Source organism: Periophthalmus magnuspinnatus, chromosome 21 (genome assembly GCF_009829125.3).
Source record: "Periophthalmus magnuspinnatus isolate fPerMag1 chromosome 21, fPerMag1.2.pri, whole genome shotgun sequence".
Lineage (NCBI taxonomy): Eukaryota > Metazoa > Chordata > Actinopteri > Gobiiformes > Gobiidae > Periophthalmus > Periophthalmus magnuspinnatus.
The window spans coordinates 9,420,839-9,446,378 of record NC_047146.1 but is presented as its reverse complement, the minus strand read 5'-3'; the positions used below and the strand labels follow the sequence as shown (position 1 = coordinate 9,446,378).

Genomic DNA, 25,540 nt, shown 5'->3' with positions numbered 1-25,540 from the left:
GAACACAGCTTTCCCATCGGACGTGAAGGACTTGACCAAACGCATCAGGACAGTTCTGATGGCCACAGCGCAGATGAAAGAACATGAGAGAGACCCAGAGATGCTCGTGGACCTGCAGTACAGTCTGGCCAAGTCTTATGCCAGTACTCCAGAGCTACGCAAGACCTGGTTAGACAGCATAGCGCGCATCCATGTGAAGAATGGAGACCTGTCAGAGGTAAGGGATTATTCACTTCCATCTGATTGTAGTCTCATAGATATTAATCAAGATACTTCGTTCATTTACAGGCAGCCATGTGCTATGTGCACGTTGCAGCACTTGTAGCAGAATACCTAGAGAGAAAAGGTATCTTTTTGTTATATACATATACTGTAGCTGTATTTGAGGTTGACTTAGTGGCAGTTAAATACATGATCTTCCTCTGCAGGGATGTTCAAACAGGGTTGTTCAGCATTCCGGGTTGTAACTCCAAATATTGATGAAGAAGCGTCCATGATGGAAGATGTTGGGATGCAAGATGTCCACTTCAATGAGGTGTTTTTTGTTATTCATTTATTCATTAATTTATTCATTCTCTGTTTCATGTTGAAGCAATCCAACAAAATGACACTAAAACATTTTGTCTCACCGCTGCCCCCTTCAGGATGTTCTGATGGAGCTGTTGGAGAATTGTGCAGATGGACTGTGGAAAGCAGAACGCTATGAGCTTATTTCTGACATCTACAAACTCATCATCCCCATTTATGAGAAGCGCAGGGACTTTGAGGTAAATCTTTTATTCTATGTACGATACAGAATTTTTATATCCTAATATTTCCCAATTTTTGTTCAGAAACTGGCCCACCTGTATGACACACTACATCGTGCCTACAGTAAAGTGACTGAGGTCATGCACACTGGAAAGAGACTACTGGGGACCTACTTCAGAGTGGCCTTTTTTGGTCAGGTAAATATCTACAATGTTTGACTTTTTATGTAATCTTTAGAAACCCATACATGCACACATAGTATAGAGCATATTTAATATTTTAAAGAAAATCAAAGCCTGTGGCATTTAATAATTCACCATCCCTATCCACTTTTTTCCTTCTTTAAAGGCTGCGGTAAGTTGTGCTGTAGTCTTTGCTTGTTTTTGTTTGTGCTTTTACTGCTGATTTTACTGCTCAGCCACTATTTAAAATTCAATTATGTATTTATAATACAAATAATATTTATTATTTCATATATTAAACCTAGGGCTGGGCAATTATTCAAATTAATTTCATTAATTTGAGATTTTGAAAAATTGCAAAATCGTGAAATCGATTATTATGAAACAAGTTTACTCCTGACTTTTTTACTTGCAAAGCAGGGTTATTATGCAATTAAACAATTGGTATTGCTAAAAGTCTCATTAATGCATTCTGTACATTTTCTTAAATATGAGAATGGTGATGATGATGAATGATGAGAATGAAAATGTTGAAAATGAGTTTCCCCTATTTGAAAGACTAGCAGTCACTGCTCTAACTTTGATTAAAATTGTAGATTTCAAGTGTCGCGCAAAAAAATCAATTATATTTTTTGCCCATATCGCCCAGCCCTAATTAAACCTGTTTTGCATGGAGCTTGCCTGCATAAAAAAATGTATTTGCCTGTTTACTTTTCTGGCTTATTGACATTTAGAGGAACTTTAACAGTTTAATAGTTAAAAAAGTGCATAACATGAGGCTTTCTCCTTGTGTGCTGTGTTTCACTCCCAGTGCCATAATGTCAAGATTATCTTGATATTCTAAAGCTGTACTAGCCATTGTAGTATACTGAACATGTTGTTATAGTATATAAGTAAGGAATAACATTTATTTTTCTATTCTTTTAGCATTACCAGTTTACAGAGTCAGATGTTGAGGTAAATCAGTGCTGTTGCAGTTAGTTGTCTGCAGTGATGTACTGAGTTATTGTTGTGTAACTAATAAAACCTTATATAACTATATAATTCTGTAGTTTATAGCTGTAGTAAAGCCCTAAAATGCTAATACCAAATGTGCCTCTCAATAGCAAAGTGCATGGCCCACTAAATTGGACATAACATTCATTGACAAAGAGAATCTGTAGCCCCAATAGATGGCCGGCTGCAGGATGTGTTGTGTATGTGCAAAGTGGGACTTGCATAGCTTAAAGTTGGGTAGATTTGCTTGCTGGCTTTGTACAAAATTGTCTGACCATTACATTTAGTGTACATTTTTTTTCTATTCCCAAGGGCTTTTTTGAGGATGAAGATGGTAAGGAATACATCTACAAAGAACCCAAATTCACTCCGCTCTCTGAAATATCCCAAAGATTGCTCAAGTTGTACTCTGAAAAATTTGGACAAGAAAATGTGAAGATGATTCAAGATTCTGGCAGGGTAAGAGTTGATCATTTAAATAAACACATTTTGTAAAGCCTTAACCATATCAATAATATCAATGATGTGTTTTTGTAGATTAATCCTAAAGACCTGGATTCCAAGTATGCATACATTCAGGTGACGCATGTAACACCATATCTGGACGAGAAGGAGGTGGGCGACAGGACGACAGACTTTGAAAAGAGTCATAACATCCGGAGATTTGTGTTCGAGATGCCTTTTACCATCTCAGGCAAAAAGCAGGGGGGGGTGGAGGAACAGTGCAAACGCAGGACTATACTAACTAGTAAGTATCGACAGTGAAGGACTACAACCATAACAGTTATTATGGTATTGTACAGTATTTCCAAAATGTGGCATGTATGGCTTGGTTTACTTGCACACCATTTGATCATTATCTGATTTATGGAGTTATCACAAGTTTGAAATGTCATTTAGATAGGTACATCCTGTATGAATGGTGACACTTAAAGAAACTTGAAACAAACAAATCTGATAAAAGATAAAAGTTAAAAAGGTAAAATTCATCATACTATGTTTTACAAATACAGTAAGTAGTCAAAAAAATCCACTGATTATTTTTGATGATCAGATTTTCTTGGGAATGCTCATTATATTATTTTTATATTGGCACATTGTATTGTACACCCTACCCCCCTTAATATAATGCAGGGAAGGTATTTTAAAATGAGAAAATATAATTTTAAGAGTCAAAGTGAAGTGTTGTGATTTAGTTTAGTCTGCAAAATGCTACATCTCTTGATTAGGATTTGGAGGTGTCAGCTGTTTGTCAAGGTTTTCTTCTAATCACGTTTTTATTGTTTTACGATTCCTCAAGTTCCAAAAGTTCAAACCTGTCTTATCTTTATGGACCTTTTAATACATAGTTCACCAATAGACAAATGCACTTAATGTGACTCTACCTTACTACAAAAGTCCCAACTAATTCTTTGCTTCCCTCCGCAGCTACACACTGCTTCCCATATGTAAAGAAGCGCATTGCCATCATGTACCAGCACCACACAGACTTGAGTCCTATTGAGGTGGCCATAGACGAGATGAGCAAGAAAGTGGCTGAAATAAAACAGCTGTGCTCCTCCAGTGAAGTGGACATGATCCGCTTACAGCTCAAGCTCCAAGGCAGCATCAGTGTTCAGGTGTCTACCATAAATCACATATTAAAATACATTGTGAATAGTACTATAGCTTTGAGAATATTTGATTTTAGGTGAATGCGGGGCCGCTTGCATATGCTAGAGCCTTTTTAGATGACTCCTGTGCCAAGAAATATCCAGATAACAAGGTCAAGCAGCTCAAAGAGGTCTTCAGGTGAGGTCACATGATGCACACAAGGTTATTATTGCCATTACGTGTGTGTTAAGGTTGTCGGTTTGTGCAGGCATTTTGTGGAAGCGTGCGGTCAGGGTTTGGGCATCAATGAGCGATTAATCAAAGAGGACCAGCAGGAGTACCATGATGAAATGAAGGCCAACTACAGGGACCTGGCCCGAGAACTGTCTATCATCATGCATGAGCAAGTAGGTGCTTTGTTTGGATTAAATCATGTGTGCAAAAGGATCTAGAGAAAGATGGCACGTGACATATCTACATGCTTTGTCAAATGATAACTTGGTTTTCTCTTCCCTGTGCTGACATGAGCAGATTGGATGGTAAAGTTTTATATGTATGCAGTGAAAATACATGGTTTAGTGTTGGTCCAGCCAGACAAAAAAGTAGTCCCAAACGTATATCTAGTCTTAAATAAAATCATTTACAGTACATTTACAGCATCGCAGTGAAATGGTGAAATCTTAAACAAACCGTGTCAGGCTAGTTACAGGTTTGCCTTGTCATAATTTTATATAATATAACAGTCATTACAGATCATTACCAATGCGTGAGTCTTATCTTAACATATTTTACAATCAATGAAAGTTCACACATGGCCAGCATACCGCCACATATCAATAGCACATGTCATATTTTGAAAAGCTCCTCCTATATTCAGTTCTTGTTCAACTGGCCAGATCAACAGTGTTTTGAGACTTTTGCATGTGCTTATCAGAGCGTGCATGCATACATCTGCTGTGTGTGCTCATCAACAAACATATAAGATACAGTATATGTTTTCAAATTCTTGTTTTGTCTTTTGTAAAAGGCAGGTTTCATTGTTTGACTATGATGAAAAAATCCAGTGACTGTTGGGTTTCATTTATATGTTTTTGTGTTTCAATTCTCATATTTGTTAATGTGAGGCTGCCATGTGGTGGAGTGGTTAACCCTTGTGGTTGAAACTGGATGAAAGAAGATTGTTGGTTATGCCAAAGATTCAATTCCAACATATTTTCTTTCCTGAGACACAGGAGCCTTAACCATTCTGCTACCGCCACCATGCACTCTTCAATTAAAAATCAGATTGGCCAACTTAGATTTATACTTATAATATCATCCTAAACCATTAAAAAATCAAACATTTATTCATTGTCTTTCCTCAGATCAGTCCAGTGGAAGATGGCATGAAGAGCGTCCTGCCAGATTCATTGCACATCTTCAATGCCATCAGCGGCACCCCGACCAGCGCCACCATCCAGGGCATCCCCAGCTCCTCCTCTGTAGTGTGACCGGACCACTGCACCACTCGGCCGGTCACTGCTAGTCAAAACAGAGACATGTCAACCATGGGAGTCCTAGAAAACCACAGGAGCTACGCTAACTGTGGTGCAGACTGAGAAGCGCATGGCAGTGAGTGAGAGAGTGTTTTACAGGAAACAGACCTCAGGGTCAGATATGGAGAGTGGCTGGACTTTGCCTCCACATTGTGTCTGCAGTCGCTCATTCTATGCATGTCATCGCGTCCCATTTGTGTTTTTCATGTTGACATTTTTGTTGTATATGTACAGTATTCTTTTTTTAAGCCTGTGTATGGACAGTTATTTGCTCTCTGTTCTATGTGTTTTTACGACATGTTTGCCCTTTTAGTTATTTTAATCACATTAAGTCTTAGAACAGAGGGAAAGTTGTTTAACACAGTATATGTTTAAAGCCATTGCATACCAGAAGTGTAATGTTTATTTATGTACATGCAAAGGACTGTGTGCAATATTTGCAAAAAGAAAAAAATGTGCTGGGGCCCATACACTGTAAAAACAAAAAAGTTCACCTTCACGCCAAAGCAATGAAGTGTGGATCCAGACAGTACACCTACTGCAAAAGTACTATGAAGCTTTTACCATTTTAGTGTTAATTTAATTGTTTATACATTGTTTTATATTTTGGGGCATAATGTCTTTTTTATCTTTTTATTTATCACAAATGTCAACATTCTGCTGTAAACAGAAATGTTTTGCTTTTTTGTTTAAATAAAATACACATATATAAATGAGCTTTATCTTTTATTTGTCATTTATGGTGACATTAGAAATCAGTGTCTTTATGATGTTGTACATTCTGCAGCACTCCATATCTTCTGTTCCCTCCCATCATAAAAAAGATAGTCAGCAGTAGGTTCAGATCAGGGGCTAATAAGCAACTATTACCTTTGAGTGTAGCAGGGGGACAGGACCCATCCAGAGGAGTGCTACAACCACCAGCATGACAGGTGAGTTTATATAGATATTTGTGTATAATTAAATGTCCTCATATCCACTTAAACAGCACTTTAACACTCCTCCATTAGGCAGTTAAATAGTTTTACTGTCACATTTACACACCAGTGGATGTAGATGCAGTCTGTGCAGGTATTTATTTGGGTAAATAACTTTTTTTATTTATTTTGCAAAACAAAGAAAAAGAAGAGCTGAAGAAGGAGAAGAGGGGCAAGGTAATCTCTGTAGATTTATACGTTTATTCCACATCATGTCATATGTATCACAGATCACTAATTCAACTGTGCAATCCAATTGATGCCATATAAAATGGAACGTCGCTATGAAGATAAAACAAATGATCTGTTGTCCTGAATTGTGAGAGTTTATAAGCCAAGATACACTCCTAATATTGTTGTATTTCTGTCCATTAGGGTCCAGTCATATGTGGATACCCCCTCAGCATTTTCTTCATAGTTGTTAATGAGTTCTGTGAAAGGTTTTCCTACTATGGCATGCGAGGTGAGACAAAACATGTTTAAACACATGTCTGACTTTCATCATTACATTAAAACAAAGTTTGCTTTTTCGACCAGCTGTACTTGTGCTGTACTTCAAGTACTTCTTAAATTGGAATGATGATTTTGCAACATCCATCTATCACGTCTTTGTGGCCCTTTGTTACCTGACCCCAATCCTGGGGGCCATTGTAGCAGATTCATGGCTTGGAAAGTTCAAGTGAGTAAAGGAAATATGTCAGATGCCATTTAACAAGATGGAAACTGTACTTCTACAGGTGAGCTTAACAACCGCTTTATGCCTCTCTACAGGACTATCATATACCTGTCCATTGTGTACGCTTTGGGTCAGATCGCAATGGCTATCAGTGCCGTCCATGACATTACTGACCAGAACAGGGATGGGACTCCAGACAACATGACCTTTCATGTGTGCGTAAACTACAGCTTAAACTCTTTCAGTCTTACACTGTGTTATTGATCCTATATGTGCATATCCTCAGAGTGTTGTCTATGGTGGGCCTCTTCCTGATTGCTCTGGGCACTGGTGGGATTAAGCCTTGTGTGGCTGCCTTCGGTGGAGACCAGTTTACTAATGAACAGGTGACCTCTGCTCTGTACTCAGGCTTAATACACCTACTGTTTATCGATATGTGTTTAGGCTGGTGTGCAAATATCTTTCCTGAGCATTTGTTACACCAGTGATCACAATGGTCCTGCCCTCCCCCACTTCCTCCCTCTGCCCTTTTTTTAATCACAAAAGTCAATGAAAACAAACAAACAAAAATAATTACATTTCTTTATTGCGCATGTTTGAAATATAGGAAAATCAAAGAAGAACTTTCTTCTCTGTCTTCTACCTGTGCATTAATGGAGGGAGTCTGCTGTCCACCATCATCACTCCTATTCTCAGAGGTACACAACCACAGCACACACAGAACAGTATTGAACACAGGTGTTTGGTCACACCAAAGCAAGAAGTACAGAAATGGTTTGGAATAATAGGTTTGTTAAATCAATAAAATCCTTTTGGTCATCTTTTTACAGTGGTGATTTCAGTATGAGTATACAACATATAGCACAACTCAAATGATCTTTGTAGCATGGTTTCAAACATAGTCTATTACTGTTTTACTGGATGCCTTCACAAACATATTCACATCATGTCTGCAGCTCAGCAGTGTGGCATCCACACAAAGATGGAGTGTTATCCTCTGGCGTTTGGTGTCCCTGCTGCTCTCATGGTGGTAGCTCTTGGTACGTCTTTATCAAACTCTCGTTACAAGGCATTAGTAAGTGGTGTGATTTTTATGATATTTGTATCTCATACAGTGGTGTTCATTGTGGGTAGTCCCATGTACTTCAAAGCAAAGCCACAGGGCAATATCATGCTGGATGTGTGCAAGTGTATAGGGGTAAGTTACACACGAACATAATCATTGTAACCAAGTTAAGTTCATACCTCATAAGTGTTTTTTTTTATTTTTATTTTTTTTCTAGTTTGCTATTAAGAATCGCTACAAACACAGAAGCAAGCAATATCCAAAGAGAGAACACTGGATGGACTGGGCAGAGGAGAAATATGGTGTAAGTGATCAAACCTGAGATGTTATATTAGAGTCTATTTTTTGTTTATTTTTAAGTCTATTTTTTAAATTATTTTAAGCTATTTATCTATTATTTTGTTTTATTGCATGTACCATTTTCCTTCTGTTCTTTAATTATGCGGTGCAATACTGGAATTTCCCCACTGTGGGACTAATAAAGGCTTATCTTATCTTATCTAATATCATTTCAAACAGATACAGTATTTGTTGTAAAATGACTAAAATGTTCTTCATGTTATACAGAAACTTCTGATAGCACAGATCAAAATGGTGCTGAAGGTTTTGTTTTTATACCTCCCACTCCCTATGTTCTGGACTTTGTTTGACCAAAAGGTACTGTTACTAATACTATTACTACTATACTACCACTATTTCTCCTGCTTACAAAAATCTAATATGTTTTTAAGGGTTCAAGATGGACACTGCAGGCCACTACACTGAATGGAGACTTTGTAAGTTAAAACATCAAAAACAGAAATAAATATATAAATAAAAGTTCTATATCATTTATTTATTTACCTGTATTTTTTTATTTATTTTTTTTTAAATGCAGGGGGTATTCATTGTCCAACCTGATCAGATGCAGGTAACTTCAGATGAATTTCATGCTACTCTTTCTTTTAAAATGTTCAGTCTAATAAAAAGTACATGACTTTTATTTTTGCAGACATTTAATCCCATTCTGATTCTGACTTTGGTGCCAATTATGGATAATATTATTTATCCCTTGATTAAGAAATGTGGATTCAACTTTTCGTGAGTAAAAATTATTTGCATATTGTATTGTTATATTTTTTCAAACTAAAAGAAGCTGTTTGGAATAATCCATTTGATTTCAGACCCTTGAAGAGAATGACAGTGGGGATGTTTCTAGCAGCGATGGCTTTTGTCTGTGCTGCTGTCGTCCAACTACAGATCGATGTAAGTATCTAATTACAGAGGGACGTCGGGCTAGATTACTTAAAATGGCAATAAAATCATGTGAAATATTAACCGAAAAGATACGGATTGCTGAAAAATTACAAGTAGTGTGATCAGCTGCAGGTGAGTGAGTAATTTTGGATGGCGAGTGAACATTTGGTCTCATCAAAAACAGCGTGAACTTTTCATCTTTCAAGAATTAGAACATGCTATTTTGAAATTGTAGTTAATTGTTATGGGAACAAGGGCAATTTTTCATCTCCCTGAAAGACATAAATAGAACAAATAACAAAAAATCAACATGTACATTTCTCATTATTGGTTTCCTTTTCAGAAAACACTGCCCACGTTTCCATCATCCTCCCAGAGCCAAATCAAACTTCTAAATATGGCCCCCAACGTGATCAGTGTTCAGATACAAGGCAATAATGAAGAACAGCTTCTACCGAATCAGGTATGTTATTTCAGCCTTTTTTGAACAGTGTATTGAACATTAGGACCAAAATGACTCACCTGATCTGTGTTTATTATTAGGCCAGCCCTGAGTACTACACACTGGACACCGACATCATATCAGTGTCTGTAGTAAATCCTCCTATGAAAAAAACCATTTCCCTGACAAAAGGTCATCGGCAGACCCTTCTCCTTCCTACAAATTTGTCTAACGAGTGGCAGCTGGTGAGACAGAATCTTAAATGCAGAAGTAAAAGTTATAAATGATGCTTTTAGTTTTAGTTTAGTTTTTTATTTTTTGTTTGTAGACAGATGATTTAATCTCTAAACCCCAAAAAGGAGCCAATGCCATTCGGTAAGTACCATAAATACCCCATAAAAAGACACATATTGAAGCGCAAGGCAATCTGCATTTCTTTTTAAGACTTAAAGATGTATGATGTCACTTTTCTGGTGGGCGTAAACATCTTATCTGATCTGTTGCTTTGACTGTAATGTTCCACAGTAAGTAAGTAAGTAAGTATTAAAATTGTCTTCTCAGGTTTGTCAATGGGTTCAATACCCCAATAAACATTTCAACTGCTGAAGTCGAGTTCGAAGTCACTGAACCACTTTTAGCCAGCAACTACTCGCTGTTAAAGAACGGAAAGTATGTATGCTACACAGTAATACGAAAACACACCTACTTTCACCTCAACTATGCTCATGGTTCTCGTCATGTTTCAATCCAGGCAAACCTTTACCATCCGCTCCAACTCTGCATCTTGTACCGTCGAGAAAGAATTTGGCTTTGGGAGCTCGTATACTTACTTCATCCCGAGTACTTTCACTTTCTCGACGGATGTAAGGCTCTACTCCTGCACAGTATATAAAATTTAATTGTGTTCTGGTCTATGAAACTTGTTTTTTTGTGTGTTTGTTTGGTTTTAGTGTGGAGGTGAAATTACTGAAGTGGAGGAAATCAAACCAAACACAGTACACATGGCCTTGCAGATTCCACAGTACTTCTTTATAACTGCTGGAGAGGTCATGTTTTCTGTCACTGGGCTGGAGTTTTCTTATTCACAGGTAAAAAATGATGAAATACTAAAATAACTACTACATATAGAGAGATAATGCCAGGATTTTAAAAGGGGATCATGTAACTTTTAACTGAAACAAAATATACTAAAGTAAACTGACTGAAAATCTTAGAAAAAGTACCAGAAAAGTGACATATTGGTACTTTAAGGATGTAAATCATACTCTGGTCTGTTTTCATAGGCACCAAGCAACATGAAGGCTGTGCTCCAAGCCGGTTGGTTACTCACTGTTGCAGTTGGAAACTTCATTGTCCTGATTGTCGCTGAACTCGCAAAACTTCCGAAACAGGTACAAACTTATTAATACTCAGTTCATTTTTTGGCTTAAATTAGATGCACTGAAGTTTCTTTTTTCATGCTTTTAGTAAGGTGTAGTTATTATACGTGATAAGTGTAGAGTTACATTGGAAAGCACTGGAAATCACATAGTAATTGATGCAAAAACTATTATCGAAACTGATGATGATGATGAAGTACCGTACTCCATTTTGTTATTTAAGTAAAGTACAAATACACAGGTAAAAAAGTTACTCAAGTAAAAGTAAAAACGTCAAGCCATATGAAAAACTCTACTTAAGTAAAATGATTTAAGTACCTGTTTAAAATGTACTTTAAGAGTAAAAAGTGTTATAAATTAGTTCAAGTGTTAAGTTTAGTGATAAAAATGTGATTAAAAATGAAACATGTTTTGGTCAACAGTAGCAATGTGAGTCAGTTTCTTAATTATTTCTCAGTTTTTTTGTATTTATTTTTGTTTCCTCAAAGCAGAAGCTTGAACTTTAGTCAGGATGTTACCACGGACATGGTAAAAATAACCACTCAAATCAAATCATTTTACTTTTCAGTCCAGTTGAGTAGAATGTCCACTCTAAAATGTACTTAAGTAAAGACTGAGGGTTTTACATAGATTTAACTCTACATGGCAGTAGGAAAAGTACTATTATTTAATATTTAAGCACAGTTTAAGAGTTTTTTAATCATCGTGGCATTAGAATCAGTATTGAGTATCGAGTCCATTTCATAGTATCAAAATCAAGTTCAAATTTAATATCGTGACAACACTAATGCACTGCAACCAGAATAAAAATACTACATTTGAGAATATATAATGCACAGATTGAAATGAGTAGAAATTATGAAATTAAACCAACTAAACCAACATTTTGTCACTTTTCCTCCCCAGTGGACAGAGTACGTGTTGTTCGCCTCTCTCCTGGTGGCAGTGTGCTTCATCTTCTCCATCATGGCGTATTTCTACACCTACATAGACCCTGCAGAGATCGAGGCGCAGTTCACAAACGAAGTTAAACATGACGACGACGATGACGATGAAGATAAACCCAGGAAGAACTCACAGAAGTCCGAAATGGAGATGGTGAAACAAAAAGATGGTCATAACTACAAATTACAAACCAAACTGTAAATATATCATAGTGCTGTTTTGTTTACCATTTTGTATTCGTAGAAACTTTAAGCGTATAACAATGCAAGTCGGGGGTTATAGAAGTAATCTGAATCATTGTATTTGAAGTGAACAGAAAATACTTATCTGTGAATAAAGTTGTTTTGTGTATACATTTGCCAATCTCTGAAAATACATGCAGTAAGTACATAAACGTAAAACAGGATCGTGCTGGTAAAAAAACGTTATAAACTTTGTATGGAAACAAGTTTTTATCAGTGGAAATTGTTGCTCTCGCTTTTTGTTTTGTGAATTAGCATGAGTAATATGTAAAGTGTTCTATACAATTTACTCTCAAACGAAAGTAAAGACCCCGTCGCTTCTGCATAGGTGTCAAACTGCAACTGCAAGAAGCTGATGTAAATTGATACCTCAATCTATAAAGTAATATTATGTATTTAGGCGAACAAGGGACCATAAGAAAACGATTCAAACTAAAAACTGTGATGTCTTTCCTAAGTTACAAAGATTTAAAGTGGGTTTTATTTCATTTGGTCTAAAATAGGAGTAGGAGTATAGAGAAGCAACGCAAGAACTTATCAAGGGGTTTGAATAAAAATGCTCTTTCCCGTAAATTTTACCTGGAAGATTTTGGATATCAAATCAATAAAACATGAAAATCTAATAGTAATCATGTAAAATATACTAAAGTAACTGATTTTTTAGAGGTACTTGGAGTGTGAGGAGAAGCTTAGGGGCCACTTTTTGTCATATTGTGATTCACGTTAACCTACTGTTTAACATATTTATATTAGGGATTTTAGACTGGTGGATTTTGAAGGAAAAACAAAAAAAAAACAAAAAACTGACTCACTGAGGTAGATCTTGCTTGTAGGAAGTCAGATATTGTCTCGGGGAGGTCCCTTAATAATTAACCGTTCTACATTTCCAAAGCTCAAAATGCTCTTGTGAGGTAAAGACGTGATAGTTCATAGTTAAGAATAAGTTAACTACTACTTTTTATCTTTTGTTTAGTAGAGATTGGCAATTCCAGATCTGAAATCCAAATGATTCTGGTAAAAGTGTGTGGGATTTAGAAACACAGTGGAGCACGTCCTGTATTACCGTGTGACATCACAAGGTGGAACAGAGTGTTTTCCATTTGGGAGAAGGACTCGGCCTAAATGAGGAGGATTTGTGCGTTAAACATGTGTAAATGAAACAAAATACAACTCCAGGAATGTTTTTGAATAGGGAACAACATTATAACATAGATCAGAAAATAGTGTAATATGGGCCCTTTAAAGTCACATCATCAGTATTTGCTTTTTTGTAACTTTCTAATATAAATCTGTCTATGCAAATAAATAGTGAACAACTTGAAAGTATTCCACTAAGTTTGACTACGCAGATGTGACAACAGGAAGTGTGCTTTATCAAAGGGAAACTGTATGTGCTGTAGAAACATTTCTTTGTAAATACGTTATTTTTTTTCTAAATGCTCAGCTGACTAAGCAATTGGTAATGTCGCAATGAAAACCATGCCAGCACAGAGTCAGCTGTGTGCTCAAAGTGTAATATTAGTCCAGAAAGAGGAATTGGACCAAAACATATTCAGAAGCAGTAAATAAAATCTAAACGTTTTAAGATATAACATTTCAATTTCAATGCAAAATTTCCCTTTTAAAATCACAGTGGAAAGTTTGATGGTGATAATATAAATCTTGCCAGAGTAGGCTTGTTTTACCACTTGTATGTGTCAGCACCTACCCCCAAACCACATGTTCTTATTGTGCTTGCTGTCTATTAACCACAAATGCTGCCAGTGCGTGCGTTCACAATGTTTACTGTGAACTGCTCAACAAAACACAGCTAAGGACTGAAAAATGACATTCTTATCATCAACGCTTCACCACAACTGTCGACTTCTGCATATATGGGGTTATTCAGCATAAATAATTTGCACGCATCCTGTACAACACAAAGAGCATTTTTAAAAGTAAGATTCAAACAGTCAGTAGCTGGTATTTTTACTGTAGTTTTTGTTTGAGTACATGTGGTTTCTACATCAGTACTCTGGCAGTGTGAGTGTACAATTTTAGCAGAAGTAACAACTATTAAGTTTTTAAGTGTCAAAAGATGTGTGTTTATGTTAAGATTATTCACATTGCAAAGGAAAAGTATCATTAACTCAAAATATATATCATATCACATCATTAAAGTGTGAGTAATCATGGAAATTACAGTAAAGTAGAAATCTATTTGAGGAAAGTACCACTCGAGTAACTATCTGTACGTTACTTTGAAGTAAAAGTGGAAAGACAAACGTAGTAATGTAGTAATTCGATAAGAGGAGAACACAAAAATGAAACTCAAAATGATATCTGAGCGTTTGAGTCATACTGTACAGTAAAAAACACATTTTAACAATATCAAGTCCAGTACTTTGTTTATAGAAGTACGAGTAATTAATATTCTTTTACAAATGCTTCCTCCATGACCTTTGGGTGAAGTGTGTTGAAGGGTGAGAGGGGGGGGGGGGGGGGGGGGGTGGAATAGGGTGCTGTGCTGCAGATCATGTGACCCACAGCAGAGGAAACCGGGTGATAACGTCAGTGAATATGAGTGGGAGCGAGAGGCAGATGTTTGTGTGGAAAGACGTTTCAGAGGGAGACACAGGAACAAGTCACACATAATGACACATCGCCATACACTGATCATTCACACTGAGGAGTAGCTGTGGACACGGTGACCAGGGTGGGGAATGGTGAACTAATATGGTATTTTAGATGTTTTTTTGAGAGAAGGAGACATGCTGCTGCTTCATGTTGCCCTTGTTGTTTTGGTATCAGAGGCGTGGGGCGCTGAAGAAGGTTTGTGCCACTATTATAATTTTCAATACATTTCTATGGAACATTTGTGGTGAGGTTATGACCTGATTATCCTCATAGACATGTTATTACTTTGCTTTCCACAGTATAGCATTAAATATAGTAAAATGTATGAAGAAGTGTATCTAAAATGACATTAATCCGAGCGTTATGGGCCTTTACAGCTTACATATAAATAAAAAAATACATGGATACAGTACAGATTTGTGCCTAATTTGTAACTGAAACTGGAAAGTAGTGAGTGAAAGGAAATTTTGTTGGTTAGGTACTTTACCAGACTAAACAAACTGAAGCACTGTGGATTGGTAAGATGTAAAATTATGTCAAAATGTAATTTAAAAAGTCACTTACTAGCTCTAACCAACTAACTATATCAAGTAACAATGTTTTCTAATTGTCTAACACTCACTAACTCACATATTAATCCCTCCAGGCCCAAATCAAACCAACAAGACATTCAGTACTTCTGCGCGAGTCTATGGTAAAAATACATTTATGATTTAGCAGTTGTGGTGCACTATAGTTTTGTCATTTTATTTGTCAGTTGTATTTGCGGAGTGTACTTATGTGAAGCTAATGTAACTTTATTTAATGATATGAAATGATTTTGAACTGAACACTTAAATGTATCCATGAGTTTTGATTTGATGTTTTTTCCATTCAAAAGATATAAAGACTTTTATTTTAAATGGTTACGCGCTATGGAAACAGTGCTTTTGTATCATTCTGAAACCTGTATTGTATTGTAGCATTTTGAATATGATACAAATTTCATTCATTACACATCAGACTCACAATATTATCTTGTGTTTCAGGGGTAAAGTACGCATCTTTCAGACTCGGGGAGGAAGCTGACCTGACATGTGAAGATGCAGTAAGGACAGATAACAAAATACTTTTTGTTATTTGGCACCTAAATCAAACTGACAAAAACTGCGAAATTGGACAAAAAAATGGAGTTAATGATCGAGACACTTGCAATGACGGCAAGTTGCTAAGAAATGGCACAAAGGGCAAGCTGGTCCTTCACATCCCTAAATTCTCCTACAGCGACGTGGGAAATTACTCTTGTAGCTTTGCCTTCAGTGGAGGAGCTGTCAACTTCATATACCACATCAATATCACAGGTAAGGTACATGTAGAAAAAATGAACCATGAAATGCGAAAATGTTGTTTGTTTGTGCGCTTAGACGTCTTATTTGAAGTTGAGGAGGTAAATACACTTTGTAACTGTATAATGTCATGTAAATGTCATGGGCTTATATTACCAAAAAGACATGCTTGGTGTCAGTGTCCTCCAAGTACAATAAAAAGTAATTATTATTATTAAAAGAAATAAATAGAAAAAAATGTAATACTTTTTTTTTTTTTTAGGTCTATATTATATTATATATATTTTTTTAGGTCTATATTAACCTAAAAAAAACCTATATCAAATATTTAATCTGTCATATCAAATATTATATATATATATATATATATATATATATATATATATATATATATATATATATATATATATATATATATATATATATATATATATTACACTATAGACTACTGTGTGAAAATAATGATTATTTAGCACGTAATTTCTTTTTTCTGTTTTCCAAGGCCAACTATTTATTATAATCTAAATCAGAGGTGCCCAAACTTTTTTCTTTTTTTATCAAGGGCCACATCTCAATACATATTCAAAGCAGAGGGCCACAGACCGGTGATCAATGCAGTGCAGTGCGTTTTACACAACTTGGACAGAGCCACTGTGTATTAGTAAGGCTTGAAACACATTCATTTTAGGTCTGTATCACACTGCAATGTGATGTTTGAGGATATAGTGGTATTAATAGTTTAATTTTATGTAAAAAGTACTGCTTATGATTAATTGAGTTGGTTCAGCAGGAGACCTGAGGGCCAATAAAACTGGTCTGGGGGCCACATTTGGCCCCTGGGCCATAGTTTGGACACCCCTGATCTAAATAGTAGCATTAGGGTATCCGTGGTAACCGTACTGTTGATAATGAATGTGATTGGTTTGATACTTTGCCCCAAAAATCTATTCTTGTTGTTCCTGTTAAATAATTGTTTTACAAAATCTTTTCTAATCTTTTCATCAAAATCAGACACGCTATAATGAAGACCTCTATATTTCATTTTCTTGTAGTTTCCATTGGACTTGTTTGGTCTAATAAAACACTTTAAATACAAAGGCTCAATGTGTGTGTGTTTCAGCTCCTCCAAAGATCTCCTCTTGGGTTGAGAGCAGAGGCGACAGGAGAGTTGTGGTGTGCAGAGCGGAGAGGGCCAGTCCTGTGGCTAACATCAGCTGGGGCGTCACCGGTAATGTCACCGTGGAAACGGAGAGGGGACCGGACGGCCTCATCACCGTGGAGAGCTCTGTGGAGGTGAACACACTTGAGGAAGCACAAAACACGTCCTGCACCATCAGACATGTGTACTGGGACGAGCCTCGAGTCATTGTGCCAAACATCAACAACAGTCAGGCCATAAGTAAGAACAAAAAAAACAAAAATGGTTTTCAGTTTCAGGAATTTCAGTTTCACATTTTCGTCTTTTTGTTTTTTCGGCGCAGGTCAAAATCTTCCTGTGGTTTATACGACTATTCTCATCAGTGTGGTGTTCTGCCTGGGCTTGCTGGTTTTGGGAATAAAGAAAGTTATAGATTTAAGGTAAAGCATCATTGTGCCACATTGTCCAATTAACACTTATTTCATTTAAAAGTGTATATAGTTGTGCTGGAAACATAAAAGTGCAACATAAAAGCCCTTTGTCCGTGTGTAGCTTTCTGATGATGACTATGACTGAATTAGAGAATCTCTGAGAATAAATATTTCATTTTATTTTCCTTTTTTATGTCAATTAAAATAACTTTTTTTTTTAAACATAACTGATAAAAGATAAAAAAGGTCCAATAAAAGAGCATGCTAAAGAACATATAGCTCACCACACACCACTGAAGAACTCACTGATGTTCTGATTCATAACTTATTTTTCAATGAAATCACTGAAATAATTCTTAATCTGTCTTTTTTTTTCCTCAGGATGAATCAAAACTCATCCAAATCGGTGAGTAGTCCTCTCCTCTGCAGCACTGAAATAAACACCATCCAAAACACTTATCCAGGTTTGCACTGAACTGTCTTTTCTTGTTCTTTCTATCCAGGTGGACTATGTGGAGGAGGTGGAACCCTACGAGAGCTATGTGCAACGCGTCAACTCCATTTATAATTCATCCAGAGACTTGTTCGTTTAACATCTACTTTTATTTGAAAATGTGTGAAGGACTTTACCAGAAAAGGCTGAGTGGAACATCTGTCACAAAGAGCTTGGAACACATGAGTACGTGGTAATTTACATGTACTATAAGACACTTTAGGCTCGTAATTACCTTTGTAGTAATAATATTCTCACATGCTGTTTACTGTGCAGGTTATCTTATGATTTGTAAATATTTGGTGGTATGTTTTATTGTCTAATTTAAAATGTAAAATGTAAAACCCTAAATAATTAATGATGAAAATTAAAAACACTATTCAAAAAGCGTCGACTACTCACTGGATTATAGAGCTGAAAAAATACACAATGTCAAAATTATAGCTATGAAATTTAACATCAGCATCAGTTTAAAAGATTTAAATTGTGATGAGAAGTTATGGCGATATAAACTGTTTTGGAAATGATGTGCAGTAGGTGAAATTTGAGTTGAACCAAACATAAGACGCATGAATAAAGTCCAATATTTCACAACACAGTGGGATTGCAAAGATCTAATCATGTTTTTTTCTCATAAAGTAAGTTGAAAGAATAAGACCAGGACATAATGTATGAAATTCATCTTCAGTTTTTTGTGCTCGTCCTGTATTAAACTGGTGTCAGCTCTGAAAAACACCACGCAACAACATTAACATAGAGCATTATGTGAGCAGATTCTGAACACACTACTCTGTGCACCGGATGCCCTATCATTTCACCATCTGGTCTAGGAAAAACATCAGTCATGGTTCCAGTCGTTTAAGATGTAATATCTACTGGGCTCATCACAAGCTGTGTAAAAAATGTGTCCTGAGGTGGATGTTGCAGAAAAGATGCTGTTAAAATACATGAATGTCCTGAATGATACTGAACGTTTAAAAAAAGGTTGGAGAAGTTTTGAGAGGTTTAAAGATGGAAATGAAGTGTAAGTAAGTGACACTCTGGCTGGCTCCATCTTCTGGTTATTTATGTAGCAGGAGGTGTCCCATACATGAAGTTATTGACATTTTATTTAAATGAATAATAATCCAAAAAACAAATACAAAATACAAGAGCAACAAGTAACTCAATAAATTATATTAACAACAATATGAGGCAGACAGTGGATGTTTCAGTTCATGGTGATGTAATCGTCTGCTGCACAGTCTTCTTGGGACCCGTCAGACTCTGCCTCCTGCAGGGGGGCTCCGGGCATGTTCACTGTGGCGTAGTCACAGTCTGCCTCTGTAGTGGCTCTGGTGGTCACAGACTTGGAGCTGCTGTGGTCGATGGAGGCATAAGTCACATCCTCACGTGGCTGCAGATACAGAGGGGATACATATACATAGAAGAGCTCATTTGAAAAAAAAAAAAAAAAGTAAATATTATAGTTTGAAAAAGTTTTGTTTTGTTTTTTTTTTTTTTGTATATTATATCTATTTGTGTTAATAACAATAGTTGATGGGGTCCCCGTGTAACATCACTTGGAAGCTGTGCAGTGACTGTAAACTGTACATACACACTGACTCAGCACCAGTGTCTAGTTCACTTTTACACAGTCTGATCGTGTGACAGAGGTGAGCCTGGACAAAGGCCGGGCGAGGGGAGTGGGGAGGGGGCCATCTACTGGTAAATACAATTTAAACAAATGTACAGATGGTAGTTTTAAGTGCTATTATAAACATATTATTTATTGACCGTAGGCTTTTGCCAAAGACAAATGAGTTGCTTCTTGCTGTGTGTGCATCTGTAGCCTATGGGCTGTGAGACTCAGTGCATAAAGACTCTCCCATTGCTCCAGGTCTGGTTCACTCAGCCACGGGCCGTGATGTGGACGACCAGGGAGCCTAGAGCGCTGATGCTAAGGTCATGTCACTGCTCCTTCATTGGTGATGCAACGCACACTCTGACAGCCCTGTCATACACACGAGTATTAGAGTAGTAGTCCTACTCCAAGAGCCACTAGCCCACTCTACTACTGCTACTATGACAAGTACTGCTATTACTTGTACTACTAGTAGTCATGACAACATGATGAGCCCCTATCTATACAGCGTAGGCTATATCTCACCATACAAACATGCAAAAGTGGACAGAACCTCTCCTGTTACCGTACTTCCTCGTTTTATGTATCATGTTTTATCATAGTATCATTCTGACTGAAATGTTGTTCAAGTAACGTGCACTCTCACGGGGCTGTTTTAGGTTTGTGGGGGCTTTGCGGTTCAGTTCACATATATCATCTCTACAGCCTTCCCACCAGCTACTAGAAAGAGATTTTACATGACATAATTTTTCCCATTTATTACTTCCTGTATTAAAATCCAGCATGTACAGTGTGTCTGTTTGGATATGTTAACTACAAATGCAAATAACTGCCCACATCTTTTATCTGCACAGACCCAAATCCCATGAGAACTCAGAGCTGCTGAAGTAAATATAAAACATTTTCTTAGTACCTGTGCATCCTCATTTTCAGAATCCTCTGTAAAATAAATAGAAAATTAACAAGAACAAATATGTAATAATTATGAACAGCAAATGTAACAAATAAAATACAACAGATTTAGGATATATTTGAAGAGTTCATTGCAAAAACAGAGCTCTGTTTTGAAATGTTGTCTTTTTTTGCCATATTCTCCACATTTACACAGGGTAATTTGTCATCTTTGTAGAATTTTTATTTTGTTTTTTTTACAAATTAACTCTTCATTCATTTCTACTGTGTGCTATTTTATTTCATTCTGCTGTTTACGTCTTTTAAATTTGTGCAATTTTGTTCACAGTTACTTCCACAACAACTTTACCTTGACTCCTTCTTGCTTTGTTCTTCTTCTTTTTCCTATATAAATATATTAATAAAACATAATTAGGTCGTTATAATTCATCAAAGTCCATGTTTTTTTTTGTTTTTTTGTTTTTTACAAATATAAATATAAATGTAAAAATCTAAATGTTATGTTCCTGGATAAAGTTGAGTATTTCCTTGACAGCTGCAACAGGAAGTTTTTCATAAGTGCAACATTGAGCTGTTAGTAAAAAGGAACTTGTCATCAGCTCTATAAATATTTCAATAAACTTTTTTACTTTTAAACAGACAAATACAAAACACTGGACTAAACTGTGGCAATAAAATAGTCAAACAAGAATAAGAAACACAGACTTACCCTGAGGTGCAGTTTCCCATGATACGTCTGTATGATTTTATGTGAAGAACAACATGCTGAGCCCTTACTCTCTTTCTTTAGAGAGAGAGAGACAGAGAGAGGGGAGAGAGAGAGAAAGAGAGAGAGAAGAGAAAAAGAGAGGGGGCGGGCAAAGAGAGTGACAGAGAGAGAGAGAGAGAGTGAGAGAGAGAGAGAAAGAGAGAGAGAGAAGAGAGGGGGCGGGCAAAGAGAGTAACAGAGTAAGAGAGAGAGAGAGACAGAGATAAAGAGAGACGGAGAGTATGAGAGAGAGAGAGACAGAGAAAGTGAGGGAGACAAAGACACACAGAGAGGGAGAGAGACAGAGAGAGATAGAGAGAGAAACAAAGAGAGAGAGAGAGAGAGAGAGAAAGGGAGAGAGAGAGAGAGACAGAGAGAGAAGAGAGAGACAGAAGAGAGCGGAAGCTATGTGGGTTTGTGCAGCAGAAGGTACACAGTCTTCAAATATAGCACACAAGATATTATTATTCTAACAGATTATTTTTTCACACCAAGGTTTGGTTTGTTTTCATCACAGTTTCCCTCTAGCGTCTTCCTCTGGTCACATGATGTTGCTGTGACGTGTCCAGTCATGTCCAGTCAGCTCCACACGTCACAGATTGGTTTTTGTGCTTCCTACCAGTGGAGGCAGGACGACAGCGCCATCTGCAGTCTGACTTCTTCAGGACAGTATCCCAGATGTGTGAGAGTAAAAAGTCCCCCTCGTCCCGGTTTAAAGTCCCGTGAGCATGTTTTCATATTTCGATTGCTTCCATAAGTAATGTTTGCTCTGTCCCAGTCCATAATGTGCTTCTCTCTTTTACAATGGTCAGAAATGGCTGATTTGAGTTGCTCCTTTCTGTTTTGTGTTTTGTGTGTTTTCTGTCTGTTTATATCACATCATAACAACATCATGTAACCACTCTGAAGAACACCCATGGATCTATTAAACGACCATTTATGAGGAGTCAAAACTGTCAGGTATGAAAACAAACTAAGAAAGATCAGATCCGCAGTGCAGTTTTTTGGAGCTCCCAGTTTGTTTTTATTTTATTTTAATAGCACCACATTGAGTCAAACCCATTCTTCCTGTCTGAAGCCGAAACACTGTGGTGCTATTTAATTAAAATAAATAAATAAATAAAATAATAATAATAATAATAAAATAAATAAATAAATAAAAGCTCCAAAGAACTGCAGTGTGAATCTATTTGTTATTTTCTACCATTTTTGTCTTTGGATCCAGCACGCACTCACAACTTTTATCAGATGTGCTTGTCTCTATCTAACAGGAATGAAAACAAACTAAACCTTGGTCTGAAAAAATAATCTTAGCGTTATCAAATTATGACCCTACATACTGTTAAATATTGTTGTATACGTGTATGACACTAGAGGGCAGTATTGGCATGGGGCAGTACATGCAAAACTAATGTAAGCACAAAATCACTTTCATCAGATTGCAACACTTCTATTTAGACACTAGGGGGCAGTAATGGAGACATGCATTCAGGTAGTTGGTAGTTTGTGCAATAGATCAGTTCAGTAATTTAGTCCTTTGCCCCTCTCTTACTCCCTTATTACCTATGGACACATTTATAGTAAAAAAAAACAAAAAAAACATGAGAAACTGTATACGTTATATAATGACTGTTGTCCATAGAATTGTTGTATATTTAATTATATTTAGATTTTCACTTTGTGTCATGTCTTCTCTGTAAAAAAAAGTTTGTTTTTTGTTTTTTTGTGTGTCTATTTTGGTGGTACAATAGGACTGGGTCTGACAGGTCTGACACACTGTATACATAGAGTGAGGACAGGAAGTGGTGAAGAGCACATAGGTGAGCAACATTTACTCTCATCTGCTTCTTACCTCTTCTAATCTGATGGAGGTCACGACCACCACACGTATTCTGATCTATTTCTTTTGTTTCATCGTAATTCCTTGTGGAGGAAGTAAAGGTAGGACCATGATGGGACTACTAATCTAAACCAAGTATAAATGAAATGTTGTAATATATGTTTGTATTTCATTAGGTTTGCAGAGCTGTGATGTTGTGGTGACAGTTCGAAGAGGAACAGCATTTGCTTTTTCTCTTCACCAACATGCGGAGGTCAAATGTCCCATCCAGCACTGCGGAAGGACTGTGCATGTCGTCTGGTGCAAAGTTCTGGACACAAGTGAATGCGAGAGTTTGAATAATTCAGATCACATTCAGATAAATCAAAACATGCTGTCGAATGAGAAGATGGAGTCTGTTTTAACATTCAAAAGGATCTCTGTAGAGGACAGTGGATTGTACGCATGTAGAGAACTGAATTACGGATCAATAGGCCACACAATAAAAGTCAATGTTTCAGGTAAATTACATTTTATTTTTTATATCTTTACACATTTTTTTTTTATAATTTTGATCATGGGTTTTCAAATATCCCTATGCACACATGTGACTGTGCAAAAGCTATTCAAATCCTCGTTAAAAATGTTCTAGATTATCCCTCATCTAATCTGTATTTAAACTTCTTTTGAAAACTGTTAATGTGAAAAATGCTATTTAACACCTCATTTAACCCAAACTAAATGGAGTTTTATTCACAGAGACAAACCAAAGGGGCAAAGATCATCCTAAAAATTCTCCAGAAGATCAAAACGTGCCCAGTGAAGATGACATGAAGATGACCGCACTCGTGTATTTTATCAGTTTTCTTTCTATAGCTGTGCTCCTACTCACAATTACAGTCATAACCCTGCTCAGACTCTACGTTTGCAAATGTAAGCCTATTTCGTGTGGATTTTACAGTATTTAACAAAGTATTCTAAAGGATCTTAACATCTGTCTCATTCCTTTTTTAGCGAGACCAAGACGCCAACCAAAAACACATGAGGTGGGTTGTAATGATCAATTTTTTTCAATAGTTTTAATTGTTCAAATGCCACAATTTTTCTTTGATATAGGAACGACCATCACATTTGAGACCAGGCCTACCCAAAAAAAGTCCTCCAGTTTTACGCCAGGCCTCGTGCATCGTGAGCAACATTTCAAGTTCGGTAATAGAAGAACCTCCAAATAACTCAGAGAGGGCCATCGGGAGCCAGGTTTTAACAGGTTCAAGTGCAGCTGAAAGTCTAACATCTGGTGTGTACTCAAAAATCGACCGCACTAAGTCGAAGAAAAGTTTTCAGCATCATGCCTCAACTGAAGTTACCTGTGAAATGAGTGTAATTAGTGTTGTCAGTTCTGAATTATAGGTACAGTAGAATAAATGGGGAAAGCTACTGTATAATATCAAGTTTTAAGATTTTTTTTTTTTTTATTACTCAACTACCACTGAACTTTTTCCAACCATCTTTCCATCTTTTCAGCTAAAAGGCTCCATACATTTTTCTACTTCTTGTTTTGTGTACTTCAATAACCTTTTAATCAAACCTACATAACTACCTGGAAATAGCAAATACTGATATGTTTTAAATACGTACTCAACTTACTTTCTTTACCCGACTGGCCGGCCTCTTTTCAGATAACATAACGTAAAATTGTACATACTTTTTGCTATGATTTGACTATTTGTGTCATCTGTAGCTTTCTGTCCTGTTTTGAACCATGATTTCATAATGTTACAATCCTTCAACAAAAACATGTATTCAAAATAAATTCACCGGCGTACTGCGTGATGTATTTTATGCTTCTTATGTCATATATCTTGCACATTTGCACTGGCCCTAGAGGAAACGCTCACAGACCACATGTGACTGATTTTGAGCATACAGGAAACGAACCTTACTTAAACCTTAAACTGTGGGGCAATAGGTCCTCGATGTGGTTTCACTTTACAGTACGTTAATGATTATCTTATGTGACAGTATAAAAAGTAGATATGAGCAGTTTTGGTACATTTTTATCTCATCTATTTTGCTGTTGGTGGCTCCACGTTGTACAGAACTTCTCAAACGTCTGCCAGTTAAAATATGACTTGATAATGCAGCTTTATATCAGTTTTTTTGTAGAGTTTTAAGAAGTGAAGTGATTTTTCTGTACATATATGACATTTTTATTTGTTTTACAGCACTCTTATTCAATTTAAATGAACATGGACTGGTGCAAAACAACAGGGTTCACTGCATTAGCAACTTAGGAGAGATAGTTTGTGTCAGAATCTGGCGTTGCTTCAAACACATCACTTGAGTAATTTGAAGAATCTCTGTCAGGTTTATATCTTTCAGTGTTAAATATTTTTGACCATTACTGTGTAACTA

General features: G+C 36.6%; 4 protein-coding genes across 6 annotated transcripts in view; all 4 read left to right on the top strand.

The window, feature by feature from the left end:
* LOC117389854 (dedicator of cytokinesis protein 9-like) overlaps positions 1–5,769 on the top strand; it is a 58,528-nt gene extending 52,759 nt beyond the window's left edge. For both annotated transcript variants that reach the window (XM_033987580.2, XM_033987581.2), the window contains exons 43-53: positions 2–217; positions 289–346; positions 429–535; positions 645–767; positions 834–947; positions 2,241–2,387; positions 2,466–2,676; positions 3,357–3,547; positions 3,619–3,719; positions 3,790–3,928; positions 4,886–5,769. In XM_033987580.2, the coding sequence (XP_033843471.1) occupies positions 2–217; positions 289–346; positions 429–535; positions 645–767; positions 834–947; positions 2,241–2,387; positions 2,466–2,676; positions 3,357–3,547; positions 3,619–3,719; positions 3,790–3,928; positions 4,886–5,011 (1,533 nt within the window). In that variant the 3' untranslated portion in view covers positions 5,012–5,769. The remainder of the gene's footprint in view (position 1; positions 218–288; positions 347–428; positions 536–644; positions 768–833; positions 948–2,240; positions 2,388–2,465; positions 2,677–3,356; positions 3,548–3,618; positions 3,720–3,789; positions 3,929–4,885) is intronic.
* Positions 5,770–5,919: 150 nt separating this feature from the next.
* On the top strand, positions 5,920–12,329 carry LOC117389698 (solute carrier family 15 member 1-like). The gene is made up of 23 exons (XM_033987413.2): positions 5,920–5,988; positions 6,176–6,210; positions 6,409–6,496; positions 6,571–6,712; positions 6,805–6,924; positions 6,996–7,095; positions 7,317–7,407; positions 7,666–7,749; positions 7,825–7,907; positions 7,993–8,079; positions 8,343–8,432; positions 8,507–8,551; positions 8,653–8,685; positions 8,767–8,855; positions 8,939–9,020; positions 9,355–9,474; positions 9,555–9,698; positions 9,782–9,828; positions 10,015–10,122; positions 10,205–10,316; positions 10,404–10,541; positions 10,737–10,844; positions 11,739–12,329. Exons 1-23 carry the CDS (start codon positions 5,982–5,984, stop codon positions 11,976–11,978), a joined length of 2,193 nt encoding a protein of 730 aa, XP_033843304.1. The 5' UTR covers positions 5,920–5,981; the 3' UTR covers positions 11,979–12,329.
* Positions 12,330–14,607: 2,278 nt separating this feature from the next.
* Positions 14,608–18,404, top strand: si:ch211-214p13.9 (cell surface glycoprotein CD200 receptor 1-A). Of its 2 annotated transcripts, XM_055230638.1 has the most exons (7): positions 14,608–14,830; positions 15,282–15,329; positions 15,664–15,975; positions 17,081–17,359; positions 17,442–17,538; positions 17,911–17,935; positions 18,033–18,404. In XM_055230638.1, the coding sequence occupies exons 1-7, from the start codon at positions 14,770–14,772 to the stop codon at positions 18,120–18,122; spliced, it is 912 nt and encodes a 303-aa protein (XP_055086613.1). In that variant the 5' UTR covers positions 14,608–14,769; the 3' UTR covers positions 18,123–18,404. The 2 variants fall into 2 exon arrangements, with proteins under 2 accessions (XP_055086613.1, XP_033843306.1); XM_033987415.2 differs by lacking the exon at positions 15,282–15,329.
* A 4,772-nt stretch (positions 18,405–23,176) lies between these two features.
* Positions 23,177–24,942, top strand: LOC117389652 (uncharacterized). The gene is made up of 5 exons (XM_033987351.2): positions 23,177–23,247; positions 23,323–23,646; positions 23,885–24,058; positions 24,140–24,171; positions 24,242–24,942. Exons 2-5 carry the CDS (start codon positions 23,517–23,519, stop codon positions 24,533–24,535), a joined length of 630 nt encoding a protein of 209 aa, XP_033843242.1. The 5' UTR covers positions 23,177–23,247; positions 23,323–23,516; the 3' UTR covers positions 24,536–24,942.
* Positions 24,943–25,540: the final 598 nt, after the last annotated feature.

Coding starts and splice junctions, on each gene's coding strand:
- LOC117389698 (XM_033987413.2), top strand. Junction 7,096..7,316: donor ACCAGTTTACTAATGAACAG/GTGACCTCTGCT, acceptor TTTGAAATATAG/GAAAATCAAAGAAGAACTTT. Junction 8,080..8,342: donor GGGCAGAGGAGAAATATGGT/GTAAGTGATCAA, acceptor CATGTTATACAG/AAACTTCTGATAGCACAGAT.
- si:ch211-214p13.9 (XM_055230638.1), top strand. CDS start 14,770: ATGCTGCTGCTTCATGTTGCCCTTGTTGTTTTGGTATCAGAGGCGTGG. Junction 17,539..17,910: donor AAGAAAGTTATAGATTTAAG/GTAAAGCATCAT, acceptor TTTTTTCCTCAG/GATGAATCAAAACTCATCCA. Junction 17,936..18,032: donor ATCAAAACTCATCCAAATCG/GTGAGTAGTCCT, acceptor CTTTCTATCCAG/GTGGACTATGTGGAGGAGGT.
- LOC117389652 (XM_033987351.2), top strand. CDS start 23,517: ATGCTGTCGAATGAGAAGATGGAGTCTGTTTTAACATTCAAAAGGATC. Junction 23,647..23,884: donor AATAAAAGTCAATGTTTCAG/GTAAATTACATT, acceptor TTTTATTCACAG/AGACAAACCAAAGGGGCAAA. Junction 24,172..24,241: donor GCCAACCAAAAACACATGAG/GTGGGTTGTAAT, acceptor TCTTTGATATAG/GAACGACCATCACATTTGAG.